Source organism: Taudactylus pleione, unplaced genomic scaffold, assembly GCF_031769625.1.
Source record: "Taudactylus pleione unplaced genomic scaffold, aTauple2 ptg000007l, whole genome shotgun sequence".
In the NCBI taxonomy this organism is placed as follows: Eukaryota; Metazoa; Chordata; class Amphibia; order Anura; family Myobatrachidae; genus Taudactylus; species Taudactylus pleione.
Window position 1 is genome coordinate 8,163,091 of NW_028284410.1, and position 17,530 is coordinate 8,180,620.

Sequence of the window (17,530 nt, forward strand, 5' to 3'; positions counted from 1 at the left end):
GATTCTGAGATGGGTGAAGATACTGAACAATCTTGACTTTAATATTATAACTTTAGGTTATAACTTTTAAATGTTCCAAAATCTCCTGACACAATTTTCAGCTAATGTAACAGCTTAAACCTCTGACCAGATATTCCCAGAATAGCAAGTACCGCTGGGACACCCTTTTCAGCTTTATGGCAGGTCGGCCTCTTTTTAGTTACCCTTGGATGTTGTCCCTTTTGCTCAACTCAAGACATCGCCCAAATTTAATTATTAGAATGACCTGCCTCCCAGACCTAACAGATCCCTCCTCTGGTAACCCATCCTCTGGATTTGATGCAAACCATAGGTGCCTCCAAAAGAACTCAGAAGAGCATGAAATCATCTACTGCAGCCTTGACAACCTTAGATTCCTTGCTGGCATCTTACCATGTGTGTGCTTTACTATTATTGTACATGTTTCCATATCTGGGTCCTTCTTGTTGGACATTACTGTTGAAGTTAGCTTTGCCTTGCTTCTGTTTCTTTTTTGTGTATTTGCAGGATGCACAAAGTACTTCTCCGACCAACATGTGAGTTATTACATTTAGCCAATGCCAGCAGTTTTGTTTACTAACTTTTGGTGCATTACCTGGCCCTGTTGAGAGATTTACAGTACCACCTCCCATGTTTGGTTTCTCTGTGATCAGAATTTGTATTTCCAGATGTCCTGGGAGTGAGATATTGCCTTGTCACTTATGCTCCACATGTGATTTTTCCATTTTATTTTACCAATTGCCCGTTATTCATATTGCATAAGCCTCTTGCTTTACCCATGTTGTGTAATTTATTTATGTAAGATTTACAACTAACTACAGGTTCACCACCTCTGGCACTATACCTGGAGATGTGTTTCAAAATGCAATTACTCCTATCAGTTTATTTGATTGTCACTGTTGCCCTCTGAACTGCAGTTGTTTGTCCTGAGACTAGCAGTAATTTCCCTTATTGCTGCCATGCTTCTAAGGACTTATTTGTTTTTCATTTGTCTTGTATAAACTTTCTCTCCCTTTTTTCTAATCCTTTGTATTCTGTCCCTTTCCCCCTGCTCAATTATTGCCAAGTTTGTTTTTTTGTTAACCTCCGCCTTGCTGCAATTTCTTGTGCCAAGTGCCTTGTTAGCATGTGGGAGTTCATTGCCTTGTGGGATTTTTTCCATAGGCATAATCATCCAACTGCCCAAAACAGAACCTCGACCCATCGGAATAAGCTACACGTTTCCAGTTTTCTTGTGTCCATTGGCAGTGTTTATGAGCCCAGGCGATGCACAGCACCTTGTGCCATTGGGCAAACAATGGGACATGAGTGGGCTATTGGCTCCTGTACCCCATAGAAGAAATTAAACATTGCTGATGTTTCTTATGGACTCAGCATTTAATTTTGCTGCTATCTGTGGCAATGTCGCTTGCCAAACAGATGTTACAATGCATACTAGACAACACTGTCCACTATTATCCAGAGTTTTTATTTTGCTAACTTACATAACATGGGTAAAGCAAGATGCTTATGCAATATGAGTAACGGGCAATTTCGTAATTATAATGGGAAAATCACACATGGAGCATAATTGCCAATGCAATATCTCACTCTCAGGACAAATTCTCCTATGTAAGAATTGGCAGCTTTACCTTGAGAGCTGTGGAAGGAATTCACAATATAACAAACAAACAACTTATTATTATTATTATATATATATATTGTGATAGGATCACTGGTAAAGTGGTCTGTGGCAGGTACATCTGTCCCAGATTCCTGTCTTTTGTGTTTTAAACTCCCAGGAGAAAGTCTGCAGTGTAGCAGGCTTGAGTCTCGGCTTTTTGAAAAGCCGGTTTGGGACCTGGGGGTTGTGGGTGAGAGGAGACGGAGGGCTCCACCCACGGCCACTCCAGGTTTTGGTTCTCGCAGCCTGGTAACACCTGAGAGTGGCCAATATAAGCCTAGTGTGTTTAGGGCTGAGTGTCTCACCTGGGAGAGCAGACAGGGAGTTTGCTCAGAGACACTTGAAAATCTATCCGTGAGTGTTGTGCTGTGCTTTTGTTGCTGGTGAGGATATTAGGCCCTGCCAGGTTCTGGTAGTGAGGGAACCACTTGTGAAGTTAGAGCCCCAACAGGGCTAGGATTTATGTTTATGTTTTCTTTATGTTATTTCAAACCGATGGGCTGGTCGAGAGGTTTAACAAGACGTTAAAACACATGCTTAGGAAAGTGGTCGACAAGGATGGTAGGGATTGGGACTACTTATTGCCGTATTTATTGTTGGCCATAAGAGAAGTTCCCCAGTCCTCAACCGGGTTTTCACCCTTCGACTTGTTGTATGGGAGACACCCAAGGGGGTTACTAGACATTGCCAAAGAGACATGGGAGGGGCAGTCTAGTCCTTTCAAAATGGTGATTGAGTATGTTTCTCAAATGCAGGAGAGAATTGCTGCGGTAGTGCCGATAGTGAGAGAGCACCTGGAACAGGCTCAACAGGCACAGCAGTGGGTATACAACCGCAATGCTCGGTTACGCAGCTTTGCTCCTGGGGACAGAGTGTTAGTATTGGTTCCCACTGTGGAAAATAAACTTTTGGCTAAATGGCAAGGGCGCTTTGAAATCTTAGAAAGAGTGGGGCAGGTCAATTACAAAGTTTACCAGCCGGGGAAAAGAAAGCCGGAACAGATATACCATCTAAATCTGTTAAAGCCCTGGAAAGATAGAACGGTACTGTCGGCCGACTGAGCCCCTCCAGTAAATCCAGGGCCCTTAGTTCCCGAAGTGACAGTGGCAAAAACCCTGTCGGCAATTCAACAACAAGAGGTCAAGGAGTTTCTGATCAGAAATAGGGTGCTATTCTCTGACGTGCCTGGGAAAACCTCGGTCATTAAACATGACATAATCACTGACCCAGGGGATAAAGTTAATCTAAAGCCCTATAGGTTACCAGAAGCACAAAGAGAATCGGTGTCGAAAGAAATTAGAAATATGCTAGAGTTAGGGGTTATTGAAGAATCACATAGTGAATGGTCAAGTCCCATTGTGTTGATTCCAAAGCCCGACGGGAGTGTGCGTTTCTGCAATGACTTCCGAAAGTTGAACAGTGTTTCAAAATTCGATGCCTACCCGATGCCAAGAGTGGATGAACTGATTGAGAGACTAGGGACGGCAAGGTATTTAACCACTCTTGACCTAACCAAAGGGTATTGGCAAGTACCGTTAACCGAGAGCGCCAAACAAAAGACAGCTTTTTCAGCGCCAGAGGGCTTGTTTCAGTACAAGATGTTGCCCTTTGGGCTATATGGGGCACCTGCTACCTTCCAAAGAATGATGGACAGGATTCTAAGGCCCCATAGACGGTATGCGGCTGCTTATCTAGATGACGTGGTCATTCATAGTCCTGATTGGCAGTCTCACTTACCCAGGGTACAAGCAGTGTTGGACTCCATCTATAAGGCAGGTTTGACTGCCAACCCAAAAAAGTGTTGTCTAGGCATGGAGGAAGTAAAATATCTGGGATACACCATTGGCAGAGGCCTGATAAAGCCTCAGCTCAATAAGGTTGATGCCATACAAAACTGGCCACGGCCTCTGAATAAGAAGCAGTTGAGAGCCTTCTTGGGAATTACGGGGTACTACAGGAGGTTTATACCCAACTTTGCCACCATGGCAGTCCCACTGACTGACCTGACCAAAGGCAAACAAAAAGTCATGGTAGAATGGAGTCCTGAGGCAGAGAAAGCTTTTCAGGAGTTGAAAGTAGCGTTGTGTTCCCAACCAGTCCTGATGACTCCTAATTTTGAAAGGGAATTCATAGTACAAACCGATGCATCAGAAGTAGGTATAGGAGCGGTCCTGTCCCAGAACAAGGAGGGTGAGGAACACCCTATTTTCTATCTAAGTAGAAAGGTGAATGTATGTGAGAGAAACTATGCCACAGTGGAGAAGGAGGCGTTTGCCATAAAGTGGGCATTAGAGGCTCAGGTAGTACTTGGTTGGAAGAAAGTTCAAATTGATCACTGATCATGCCCCTTTGAAGTGGATGTCCGAAAATAAGGACAGTAATGCGAGAATTACGAGATGGTTCTTGGCGTTACAAACTTTTACATTTTCAGTGGAACACAGGCCAGGAAGCCAGCTGGCCAATGCAGATGCGTTGTCATGCGTTCATTGTTTGGGGGCTTCAGTTGTTCCGCCCCACAGGTCGAAACAAAGGGGGGGGATATGTGATAGGATCACTGGTAAAGTGGTCTGTGGCAGGTACATTTGTCCCAGATTCCTGTCTTTTGTGTTTTAAACCCCCAGGAGAAAGTCTGCAGTGTAGCAGGCTTGAGTCTCGGCTTTTTGAAAAGCCGGTTTGGGACCTGGGGGTTGTGGGTGAGAGGAGAGGGAGGGCTCCACCCACATCCACTCCAGGTTTTGGTTCACGCAGCCTGGTAACAGGCTTGTTAGGGTTTCCACCTGAGAGTGGCCAATATAAGCCTAGTGTGTTTAGGGCTGAGTGTCTCACCTGGGAGAGCAGACAGGGAGTTTGCTCAGAGACACTTTAAAATCTATCCGTGAGTGTTGTGCTGTGCTTTTGTTGCTGGTGAGGGCATTAGGCCCTGCCAGGTTCTGGTAGTGAGGGAACCACTTGTGAAGTTAGATCCCCGACAGGGCTAGGATTTATGTTTATGTTTTCTTTATGTTATTTCTGACGTTGTACAATAAAGACTGGTGCTGAACAGCTTGTACTCGAATCCAGACTGGCGTACTGTTTCCCAGCTGCTGTGTGTGTAAGGAAGGAGACCTCTACCCAGGAGAGGGACCCCTAATCTGACTGTGTCACAATATATATATATATATATATATATATAGTAGATGGAGACATTAACTATGTTACAATAAGTTGAATGACAGAGGTAGGAATCTGTGCTGAATCTCTGATAGTGAAAGTGGAAAAACCATTGTAAGGAAAAATGGAGAAGTTTGATTGGTTCAAGTACAAACCATGATTTATGATGCTATATACAAGAAGGAAAGGATCCAGTGACAGTTACACTAATAAGATGAGGTACTCAGGGACATCCTCTGCAGAAAGGTTACCCATACATGCAAAACATGGAGAAAGACAATTATTTTTTGTCCCTACAGATACTCCACAATTCATTAAACAACATTAAAAAAAATCACTCACAAATGACTGCTTGTTTTAACGCCCAAGGAGAGAAACAAATTCTGCGAACATAGGGTCTGATTCATTATGGATCGCTATTGCGATTACGCATGCAGATGGCCGATTGTTGCGTACTGAGCATGCATATGCATCTGAGTGCGCGAAGGCTTCACTGCTATCACACTATGATCGCAGTGACCATGCAGACCTAACGCAGAGTGATTGACTGGAAGTACCCGTTTGGGGGTGTTGACGAGGGGGTGGTCAGGGAAACGCAGGCGTGTTAGTGCATTTGAACGGAGTTACAGGGGTGAGCAGAAATTAGCCACTGTGATGGCATACGCAGCTTGAGCTTTCTCTGCCCGCTATGAGGTTAGCAAATTCTGAGTAAAGGTTAGACCTGTTGTAATTGTGCATGAGGTTCCAGTGGTACTCGATGTTACCGATAGTTTTGCAGACTTGCAAGGTATAAGGAATGTGACAAAGATTCGATAAATTAGTTCTCCAAACTGTAAGACACACACCTGCCTCTCACTGAGCTTCGGCAGATTGCTCACATGCTGTGAAACCATATCTTTAATCTGCAGTTTCACATGAAAAACTTGAAGTAAATTCTAGGAAGTGACTTTGACATGTCAGATAAGCACCATAAACTTCACAAAAGTGCTGATGACTTGAGTTCTGTTTCTAAATAAGTTCAGAAATAGTTAAGGGTTATTGTAACTATATGTATCCTGTATTTATTTACCTTTTAGTAACAAACTTTTGTGTGGAAATTTAAATATGTTTTTTTAAATTTTTCACCCAACACATGGAATATAATTCATGTAATAAGCTCATTAGCAAACTGTGAGCACATTTTGAGAGTCCCAGAAATTCAGTGATTAAGGGCTAGTGAAACAATTGATACTACTTTTCTTTCTTACCACTAAGGGGCATATCCGATTAGGCGCAAGTTTTATCATGCAGGCAAAGCCCCGGGTTTTACGCCTGGAGCTATTCACTTATTTAGCCTTTTCCCTGCCTCTTGTAATGCACAGTAACCCGCTGATTCTGTGTAAAATGCAGAACCTTATGGGTTTCCCCTAGCGTTAATTACCAGGGGTGCATTTTTAAGCCCCTTGAAGTAAAATTCTAGTTTTAAAGTTTTCTCTAAGTACTTACCAAACACCCTCCATCATGTCACTGCACTCCTGCTGTGCACAATCAATTATTAAAGGGCACTTTAATTGGTTACTAATACAACCTTTCGCACTTAGCCTAAATACCTTTAGTCTGAAAGGTATAACCCGGGTCACGATGAGTCATGGCTAAAAGGCTCTGATTGGTTTGCTCATTGGCATTTGGAAATGACATCATCTCCAAGTGTCCAATGCTGCCTGACAAAGGACCCGGGTCTCTACAAGACCAATCCCCGGTCGTCACCCATGTGTAAAAATGGTAGCCCTTCGTCAACCAGTGCTTGGTGTCCTGGGTCCGAGCCGGTTTGAAGCCAGGGCTTTATGTCTGAAAGTGGTTTAAGTCTCATCTGAGCAAAACCATGTTGCTTTTCAGAGGACGATATTTAAAATGTGCCAACAGATTTAAAGTTATGAGAGCTCTTCCTAACTCCAGTGCTGCCGAGAGTGGCCATGGGCACAGATTCTGAGGGAGGCATGGCCAAAGCGGGGGAGACTTGGCCACAGTCCATAAAGAGTAAAAATAGTTTTGCAGCACCAGTGACCACACAGGGGGCCCTGGAGACCACACAGGGGGACATTTGTACCCCTCAGCACCACTGCAATGCTAACTCAGGCCCCGCAACAAGCCAGGATAATAAGTACCCACTCTTTCCCCCAGCATGCGCCCCTGCCTAGCTCAACACTAAATTGTAGTGTAGAAATCAAGCAGTATTTGAGCTTAATATGCAAGACAGTCAAAATTGTCCCTGCATGCAAGCAAACAATGTTATTTCCCCCCCCTGCACAACAACATTGTTGTCCATGTGCAGATTTGCTCCCTTTATCTGAATTTGATCCTAACTCCAAATAAGGCCCTTATTGCAGGACAGATCCACCACTCTGCTAAATGCTATTTACCAGTGGGAACTATAACATACAGGAAAAGTTTGCAATTTCAATCAGTGCAATTATTTTTGGTCCTCATTGCTACAGAGAATAGTCACTTCCATCCAATCAGCATGTAAATTAATTCAATAAACATTACTAAATTATCCCCTAGGGGCTCCAAACTTACATTACAGTCTATAAAAAAATATCACCCAAAAATGTCACTTGCATACTTTTTTATAGATACAGTATATTAATGAATGAGCCACTTTTTAATCTAAACTGAACTCTATGTTATTGCCTTACATGTTTTATACAGTATAAAAACAGATACAGTTAGGATGAGTAAAGCAAACAGTTAACATTAACCTTACAATTAAGACACAATGCAATTGAACACAATGGCCCTCATTCAGAGCCACTCGCTATTTGCGGTCGTTCGTTCTAAAACAAGGGATGGCTATTCAAATGAACCGTTCGCTGTTTGCGGTCTGTTCACGCCTCTATGTCTGAACGAGCGAACAAAACTTGCGTTCGATTTTTGAAAAAATACGCCCCCTGGCCGCTCGCATCCTACGTCATGTCCGCTATTTATTAGATTAATCGAGTACATCGACCAGGGTATGAGCTGCTCGCTTTTCTTGGGGCTGGTTTTTGCTACCACAATTTTGCGAGCAGTTCTGGCTCTAAAATAACCCAGTGACGTGGTCAATGACGCTGCTGTTTTAAATATGCACACCCATAAAACGCCCGTTTTGACCTTTAGGCACGCCTGCGATCGGATCTCCACTCCCCGTTTTCAAGCATCTCCCCTGTTACCACCCACATACGCCTCTTTCTGTCACTCAAATTATCAGGCATTCGCTATTTTGCGAGCACATGAATTTCGGCCGCACTGAGTTCTTCGCGCATGCGTATAACGATCCGTACGCATGCGCAGTTGGGCAAACATCGCTCGGAGCGAACGAGCAGCGACTTACTTCCGGCTCTGAATCAGGGCCAATGTTGATTTTCTCCTGTTTTGCTTAGCTGAATAGCTATTTTATCTGCTCAAAATTTTTAATTTGACCATGTTCTATATTTATTTACATAGGATGTTACTTATAAATATGTGGGCCAGATATTGTGTTGCTGTAATCTTGATAAATACATAAATTACATATTCTATTGCAATCTTTAGGACTCTTTTTTTGAAACAATTATAATATATATTCTGGGAACTAGGCATGGAAAAGTGGCTGTCGTTTGAGCTGTGATATAAGTTATGGTACATGGTGACTGTCAAGTTGCATAATAGAACTTTGGCCCTCATTCAGAGCCACTCGCTAGCGGCAGTACGCTCGTTCCGAGCGATGTTCGCACATCTGCGCATGCGTACGGTTTTTAGTACGCATGCGCAAACCAGTCAGTGCGGCCGAAAATCGTTGGTACGCAATATAGCGAGGGCCTGCTATTTTGAGTGACAGAATGAGGCGTATGTGGGTGGTAACAGGGGAAGGTGCTTGAAAACGGGGAGTGGAGATCCGAACGCAGGCGTGCTTAAAGGTAAAAACGGGCGTTTTAAGGGAGTGCATAATTAACAAAGCAGCGTCATTGACCACGTCACTTGGTTTTTTTAACTCAGAACTGCTCGCAAAATAGCGGTTGAAAACACCAACCACAAGAATAGCGAGCAGTTCATGCGCTGTACGATGTACTCGATTAATCTAATAAATAGCGGACATGACGTATGGTGCGTGCGGCCAGGGGGCGTTTTTATCAAATAAACGAGCGTATGTTTTGCTCGCTCGTTCAGACTTAGAGGTGGGAACAGACTGTAATTTGCGAACGGATCATTTGAATAGCCACCCCTTGTTTTTGAACGAACGACCGCAAATAGCGAACAGCTCTGAATCAGGCCCTTTATTTTAAGCTGTGCAGCTCACTACTCTCCATCTGGTAGGCTAAATTATTATTACTCCACAAAAGTCATCTTTACTATGAGATATCTCTAATAGGGCTTCAGTCTTCATATATTTATTTACTAATATTTAGTAGTAGCCAATAGAACTTACTGCAAATATTCTAATGGCTACATGCAACCTGTACTCTGATTTTGCAGTATTTGGGTCAGGAGGGGATTAAGGGGGTCCTTCAGACCGGCTCGTGAGCGCAGGATGCTCGCAAGCGGGTCGATGTTGCCCCACTGCGCATGCGCACGACGGAAGGAGCTCTATCGTGCGCATGCGCGAGACCCGGATAGCGACGGGCTCTCCGTCGCTCCGGGTCTCGCACCAAAGGAGGCGTGCTGTCGATGTTGATTGACAGCATGCCCCCTTTGGTGGGCATGCCGGGGGCATGGCATCCAGATGGAGGCATTCCCAGGGCTTGCGGCAGCGAGACCCTACCACAGGGTCTCCGTCGCAAGCCCGATGGTCGTGATGGTCTTGACCATCGCGACCATCATCATGGACGCTGGCTATAGCTGTGGGTGGTCACCCACAGCTATGCGAGCGTCCAAGAGGCCGCTCCATTTTCATGGAGGAGGGCCCTGACTCAGAGCGAGCGCTCTGGTCAGAGCGTTCGGCTCTGAATCAGGCCCTTGATTCAGCAAAAATGGAAAAAAAGGTTGTTATAATATGTATTTATTTTTTTCTTTTCATTCTCTTTTTATTTAGAATTTATTAACATTTCCAACAGCTCTAAATTGATAGAGAGAGTAGACAAGGAACACTTGTCATTTGCTGTGCTGTTAATATAGTTAATCAAATTTAGGAGCATGATGCATGAATCTGGTCCTCCCAATGCACTTTACTGTGCACTCCTAGGGGTAAATTTACTAAAGTGAGAGTTTTTAGAAGTGAGTTTTAAAAGTGATGTTGCCCATAGTAACCAATCAGATTCTAGCTATTATCTTCTAGAAGGTGCTAGTTAAATGTTAAGTAGGATCTGATTGGTTGCTATGGGCAACATCACTTCTAAAACTCACTTCTAAAAACTCCTCACTTTAATAAATTTACCCCTACTCTTCTGTCTTGAGTGACACCAGAAAGTAGGATTAGCCCTAGGTTTGCAAGTAGGTGAAAAATCTGAATGTTCACTTTGCTAAATGTGGATGTCACACCCTTTATAAACATCCTTTAATTAAGTGAATCAATTTAGCTTAATTTATTGCTTATAAAAATGTTGTGGAAGGGGATTTTAGAACTGACATTACACCATGTAACACTTTATGATGGAAAGCTCCCTCCGTCCGTGCGCATGCGCAGTGGGGAACATCGACCCGCTTGCGAGCGTACTGCTGCTCGCGAGCGGGTCTGAATGACCCCCCAAGTTCGCAATGAATTAGACTAATCTCTGGGACCATCAACACATGGATAACTAAATAACCTTTGAAACCACTGGATAGGATGACTTGAAATTGTACAAAACAGTGATCTGAATGTGTCAATACCTTCTCCAAGCCGTCTTCCTTCAGGCTGACAATATCTAGATCAAAATCTGTTCGTAGCCCGCTGGTTTTGTTGAACACAATACGTCCGGTCAGCCCTTCCCACTGGGCCTGCAGATAAAAGTAGGGCATTTATGACAATTAACAAGCCTCATAAATCATCACTTAGTACATTAGCACAATACGTCATTTTAATTACTTTTTACATGATATTCTTTTTCCCTTTTTCTAATCCATGTCCCAAAAGGCTCTGGTAAATTAATAATCACATCATCATTGCTTGCTCCTTGATATTAATAGTACATTTCCATACATGCTCTTGTTGTCTAACATATATTTATGGCTATTTTTATTGTCTTCAGGGGCTGTATAGAGTGAAATATGTTTTCCTCTATGCAGAGGCCTCAATATGCCTGCTTACTACATTCTTGTTGTCTCAAGGGCATTGCAACTGCCTGCCATATATATTATACACCCTCTATAACTGTTCTTGTTGGCATTGCTTCTTTTTGCACTCCACTTCACATGATCCTGATTTATGTTTTTTTAGACAAATCTTTTGTCAACAGTATCCTATGAAAGAATCCTAAGCACAGAGAAGGCATTTCCTTCTGGGAGATATTTGGCTGCTCCTGAATTTAGCACTGACTTTTCCTAAATTAAAGAAGGCTCAATTAATTAATTGAATATTTTATTTATGTACAAGAGCCAAGTTAACTAAAGGAAGAATCCAGTGCTAACCTTAGGAGCACATAAATATCTCATGGTTGCGATGGGTAACGTTGATATATCTGTATCAATGATAACTGATAGCTCAGAGTAGTGTTTGCCACAGCCGATGTTTGTAAACAAAGAGAGAATGCATGCACGATAGACAGATCATAGATGAATAATGATATTGTAGGCCCCCCAATATGTCCAGTCCTAGAATGCAGACATTGCAAAGGGGTTACAAGGTTGCACATTTCTCTGAATAAAATGTAATAATTCTGAATGAATGACAAATATAGCTACAGAAGATATCATTACACCATCAATTAAGCCGAAGAGTGCACTAGCAGGTTGTGATTTCAGTAGAAGCAGCAGGAAATGAGAGGCATTAAGTAATTACCAGTAATTATTTACCCTTTAAGCATGATACATTTCTGGAACTTATACTGATAATGACATAATTATAAGCTTCCATTTTTACTTCTCTCTTCACGACATCTCATTTGACTGCTCTCTTATTAGTTCCCCATTTAACTACTTTCACCTGTGTAAACTATTGTCAATTGCCCTAATGTAGAATTTTCTATATACCCTACCCACTATCTTTAGCAGTTAACTTTCCACTATCTGTCACTGTTGATTTTGCAACAGGAAACTTGAAGAGATTTTCCAATATAAAGTCCACCCCATAATAACACTTTGGTATGGTCCTTCATCTGGAACCCCTGCCATTCATTCAATTAAGCATGGTCTCGTAACTCACACAAATCAGGGATCTCTGCAGACCACCTCCTGCGATGCTATAGCAGGATGGATCAAAAACAGTAGCTCTAAAGTCTCTCAATCGGAACTACTGTATAATATTTTACCTGCTACAGAGAGAGTTGAGCAGAGCGAAAGGTGTGGTCCAACCCCTGGGACCCCTGCACAGTCCTGTAACTCACACAAATCTGGGATCTATGCCGACCACCTTCTGCGATGCTCAGGTCTATTGCAGGATTGATCCAAAACAGTAGCTCTAATGTCTTTCAATCACAGCTACTACAGTATATGAGATTTCTCCTACTAAAGAGAGAGCTGAGCAGAGCCAAAGCTCTGTGACTTGAATTATTATTGCTGAGAATTTTAATCTTACACCAGGAGTAAATAGCAGTATTATATATATTAGAGATACACGGGTCCGGAGTTCTGAAATCTGAATACACCCCAAATTATAGGCTCCAAGTAAACCTGGGTTGATGTTTGGATTAACTTTTGTGTCCCAGTTCGGAACTCGGATTTAAAAACTGAACTCATGTTTTGGATTTGGACAGTTTAGCTGTTTTTATAAATTTTTCATAGATTTTCATCCGAAACCAGAACACTTTAGGCTGAGTTTGCAAAACCAAAACATGAGGAAGAATCTAGATCCAAAACCAAAACACGTGGATCCGGGCACATCTATAATTATATTTTATATATATATATATATATATATATATATATATTAGGGGTGAGCGGGTTCGGATTTCTGAAATCCGAACCCCCCCGAGCCCCCCCGATCCAAGGCAGATCCGAGTCAGGCTCGACTTTTCCCGCCTGACTCGGATCTGAAATCGAGGCAAAACATCATCATCCCGCCTTCCGAGTCTCGCGGGTTTTGGATCCTATATAAGGTACCCGCGTCGGCGCCATTTTCTCACTCGGCTGTGGACAGTGAAGAGGGAGGGTGGGAGTTAGGGCTGGCTGGGCTGTGTAGTGTAGTGTAGTGTAGTGCAGAGTAGTGTTGTGCTGTGCTGTGCTGCGCTGTGCTGCTGTTGTCCACTACTTCAAAGTCCATAGGGGCTGGCTGTGTTGTGCTGTGCTGCTGTTGTTAATAGGGGCTGTGTCCACTACTTCAAAGTCCATAGGGGCTGGCTGGACTGTGTTGTGCAGTCAGTTCTCCATAGGGGCTGTGTCCACTCCAAAGTCCTGTGCAGTGTCCCAGTCCTAAAGGGGTGCTGTAGTGTTGTCCAGGGGGTGCTCTGTCCATCAGGGGTGCTCCCCCAAGTGCTAAAAAAATAATATTTTTTGTGTGTTTGTGAATTGTGTGCGCAGTAGCCGCACGTGCATCAACAAAGTAGTGCCAAGCGTGCGCCTGTGTCATAAGTAAATGGTAGGCTGGCTTGACCGTTAAAGGGTGCTGTAACCCCCAAAGTACACTCCAAACCAAAAAAATATATATTTTCTGTGTTTGTGAATTGTGTGCGCAGTAGCCGCACGTGCATAAACAAAGTAGTGCAAAGCGTGCGTCTGTGTCATAAGTAAAGGGCCGGCTGGCTTGACCGTTAAAGGGTGCTGTAACCCCCAAAGTACACTCCAGTCCAAACCAAAAAAAAATTATTTTCTGTGTTTGTGAATTGTGTGCGCAGTAGCCGCACGTGCATCAACAAAGTAGTGCCAAGCGTGCGCCTGTGTCATAAGTAAAGGGCCGGCTGGCTTGACCGTTAAAGGGTGCTGTAACCCCCAAAGTACACTCCAAACCAAAAAAATAATATTTTCTGTGTTTGTGAATTGTGTGCGCAGTAGCCGCACGTGCATCAACAAAGTAGTGCCAAGCATGCGCCTGTGTCATAAGTAAAGGGCCGGCTGGCTTGACCGTTAAAGGGTGCTGTAACCCCCAAAGTACACTCCAGTCCAAACCAAAAAAAAAAATATTTTCTGTGTTTGTGAATTGTGTGCGCAGTAGCCGCATGTGCATCAACAAAGGAGCAGCGCCAAGCGTGCGCCTGTGTCCCATAAGTAAAGAGCCGGCTGGCTCATTTCTTAAAGGCTGGTGTAACCCACAAAGTGCACTACTCTCCAGCAAAAATAAAAAAATATTTTCTGTGTTTAGCCGCACGTATATATCAAATCGATATAACATAAATGGAGGACCAAACTTTCTCCGATAAAAATAAAATAGAGAAAGATCAAGAACCACTTCCTCCTAGTGCTGAAGCTGCTGCCACTAGTCATGACATAGACGATAACATGCCATCAACGTCGTCTGCCAAGGCCGATGCCCAATGTCATAGTAGAGGGCACATACAATCCCAAATTACAAAGTTCAGGAAAATGACCTTGAAAAAAACATTTAAATCAGCTGAAGAGAAACGTAAACTTGCCAATATGCCGTTTACGACACGGAGTGGCAAGGAACGGCTAAGGTCGATCCCTAGTATGTTCATGACTAGTGGTTCAGCTTCACATGACGATGGAAGCCCTCCTCCCACTAAAAAAATCAAAAGAGTTAAGCTGGGAAAAGCACAGCGAAGAACTGTGCTTTCTAAGAAGATATCACAAATCCCCAAGGAGAGTCCAAGTGTGGTGGCGGTTGTGATGCCTGACCTTCCCAGCACTGGACGGGAAGAGGTGGCTCTTTCCACCATTTGCACGCCCCCTGCAAGTGCTGAAAGGAGCACCCACAATCCACTTGCTGATATGCAAATTGAAGATGGCACTGTTGAAGTGCAACAGGATGAGGATACTGGTGTAGCTGGCACTGAGGAGGAAGTTGGCGAGGAGGATTCTGATGGTGATGTGGTTTGTTTAAATCAGGTTCCGGGGGAGACAGTTGTTGTCCGTGGGATGAAAAAGCCCGTCATGGTCATGCCTGGGCAGAAGACCAAACATTCCACCTCTTTGGTCTGGCAATACTTCTATCCAAATCCGGACAACAACTGTCTTGCCATTTGTACCATATGTAAAGGTGAAATAAGTAGGGGTAGGGACGTTAACCACCTAGGAACATCCTCCCTTATACGGCACCTGCAGCGCGTTCATAAAAAGTTACTGTCAAGTTCAGAAACTTTGGCTAAGACCTTAAGCAGTCCAGGGACATCTAAATCCCTTTTTCCTGTTTTATCCAAGGAATCGGTGGATGAGAAGGATGAGGACGACATCTTGCCTCCGTAGAGCCAGTTTGTGCAGGGACACATTAATTGCCAGCTTGTTTTGTGGGGGCCCAAATGAACCAATCATTTCAGCCACAGTCGTGTGGCAGACCCTGGCGCTGAAATGATTGGTTTGTTAAAGTGTGCATGTCCTATTTATACAACCATAAGGGTGGGTGGGAGGGCCCAAGGACAAATCCATCTTGCACCTCTTTTTTTTCTTTGCATTATGTACTGTTTGGGGCCTAGTTTTTCAAACTGCCATCCTGTTTACCACTGCAGTGTCACTCCTAGATGGGCCACGTGTTTGTGCCGCCCACTTGTGTCGCTTAGCATAGTCATCCAGCTACCTCGGTGCTACCTTTTGGCCATAAAAACAATATTGTGAGGTGTGAGGTGTTCAGAATAGACTGGAAATGAGTGGAAATGAAGGTTATTGAGGTTAATAATAGCATAGGAGCAGAAAAACCCACAAATTCTGTGATTTTAGCTGTTTTTATGCTTTTTTAAAAAAAAATACAGATCCAAAACACAAAACCCAGAACCCAAAACACGGAAGGGTGGTTTTGGCAAAACCAATCCAGATCCAAGACACGAAGAAAGATCCAGATCCAAAACCAAAACACAAAACACGAAAAGTGGCCGGTGCACACCCCTAATAAATATATATATATATATATATATATATATACATATATACATTAGCTGGAGTACCTGGCATTGCCTAGGATTTTAAGAATGTTTGCTTACACATCATCCTCCAACAAACCTCTCCTTAGGCAGGCCTCACGAAAGTGTGAGAAACTTCCCCATCAACAGTCCTAAGGTCTTCGAAGGAAGTAGGACCTGTAATGGTGTAAAGCAAACTTCGGAGACTGAAGCATTCAAAATTTGTCGGATGTACAGTGTAAACACGGCCAAGAGCTTCTGTTGCTCTGATACCAGGATGACCATCTACAGCAACTCCCTGTTTTCTGCGCATAAAAACTTTTCGAGAAGCATTCCATGTGTAATATGTTGGCAGCTCACAGTACAGCAGGGTCCTTGCAAAGTCATCATTTTGACACAGTTCGAAGAAAGAAGTCAATGTTGTTGCGTAATTTGGTATAGTCAGAGAGCTGAGAATGCTGGGGAGGCTTGCAAAAGCTCTCTTCGAAAGTAAACATTAAGATCATGACAAAACATGACAATACAAAATGCAGGCTCCAAGGCCTTACCCATATGCCGCGAGGCCCCACAATGAGCGTACAGCAAAAATTTTGGTTTCTAATTAATTACAAATTAACGGTAGTTAATTTTAATGTAAAATTTTTTAGTTGCCTCAGTCGTGTTTTAATACGCTCGTATGTATAATTTCACGATCTTGGCTTGTAAACTGTGGATTTGTATAGAAAGACAGAAGGAAACATTTTCACTTTTATATAGTAAAATAGTACAGATAAGAAAGTTCTTAAATATCATCACTGGAGGCAGCAGACAGCAGTACTGAGTGCAAGGCCCCACAATGAGCGAACAGCAAAAAATGTGTTGTTTAATTAATTAAAAATTAACAGTAATTAATTTCAATTTCAATTTTTTTTAGTTGCCTCGGCCGTGTTTTAGTACGCTCGTATGTAAAATTTCACGATCTTGTCTTGTAAACTGTGGATTTGGGTAGACAGACAGAAGGACACATTTTCGCTTTTACATAGTAGATATATACATATAGATTTTTTTTTCAACAAATATAATAATATAATAGTGACATAAACTTAGTAATAAATTAGACTTGGTACACCTTGATTGCTAAGTTTGACCTGATATCTTTGAGAAACAATCATAATTCTGGAAGGAACATAAGCCTGAAGAAAAGGATCAAAGAAACTGTAAAAGCCTGAAAAGGTAAACGGCAGTCCCTTGTGTACACAACCTTACACTTGCTTAGGGACTTTTCAAAACAGTTAATTAATGCTCCATGAAAGGGTGAGCCATCATTATATTGGAAATTCAATTAGCGCCGTCTGAACTTTGCATGTTGATGCTGTAAAGGAAATTTCCAATATGTGCTTTTTATGTGATTAGGAACACATCAGAATTCTTGTAAGGGGGGATTTCTAAGTCGTGCTTTCCATGTACCTTTGTACCTGTAATGCTACATAAGGCTTAAGTTGGTTGGTACAAGAAAGGCCTCGAACCAGTATTCCGTTGTGCAGAGCTGCATAAATTAGATGTGTGTATGTTATTACTTATTACCTTATATAGTGTGAGCATTCTAGAAAGCCACTCCTAGAATTGCGCATATAAACCTATTGAATGG

At 42.9% G+C, this 17,530-nt stretch overlaps 1 protein-coding gene across 1 annotated transcript in view; it reads right to left on the reverse strand.

Moving 5' to 3' along the window:
• Window positions 1–17,530, reverse strand: part of GRIK3 (glutamate ionotropic receptor kainate type subunit 3) — a 707,216-nt gene that overhangs the window by 276,521 nt on the left and 413,165 nt on the right. The window contains exon 8 of the mRNA XM_088461525.1: window positions 10,634–10,741. Within this exon, the coding sequence (XP_088317651.1) occupies window positions 10,634–10,741 (108 nt within the window). The remainder of the gene's footprint in view (window positions 1–10,633; window positions 10,742–17,530) is intronic.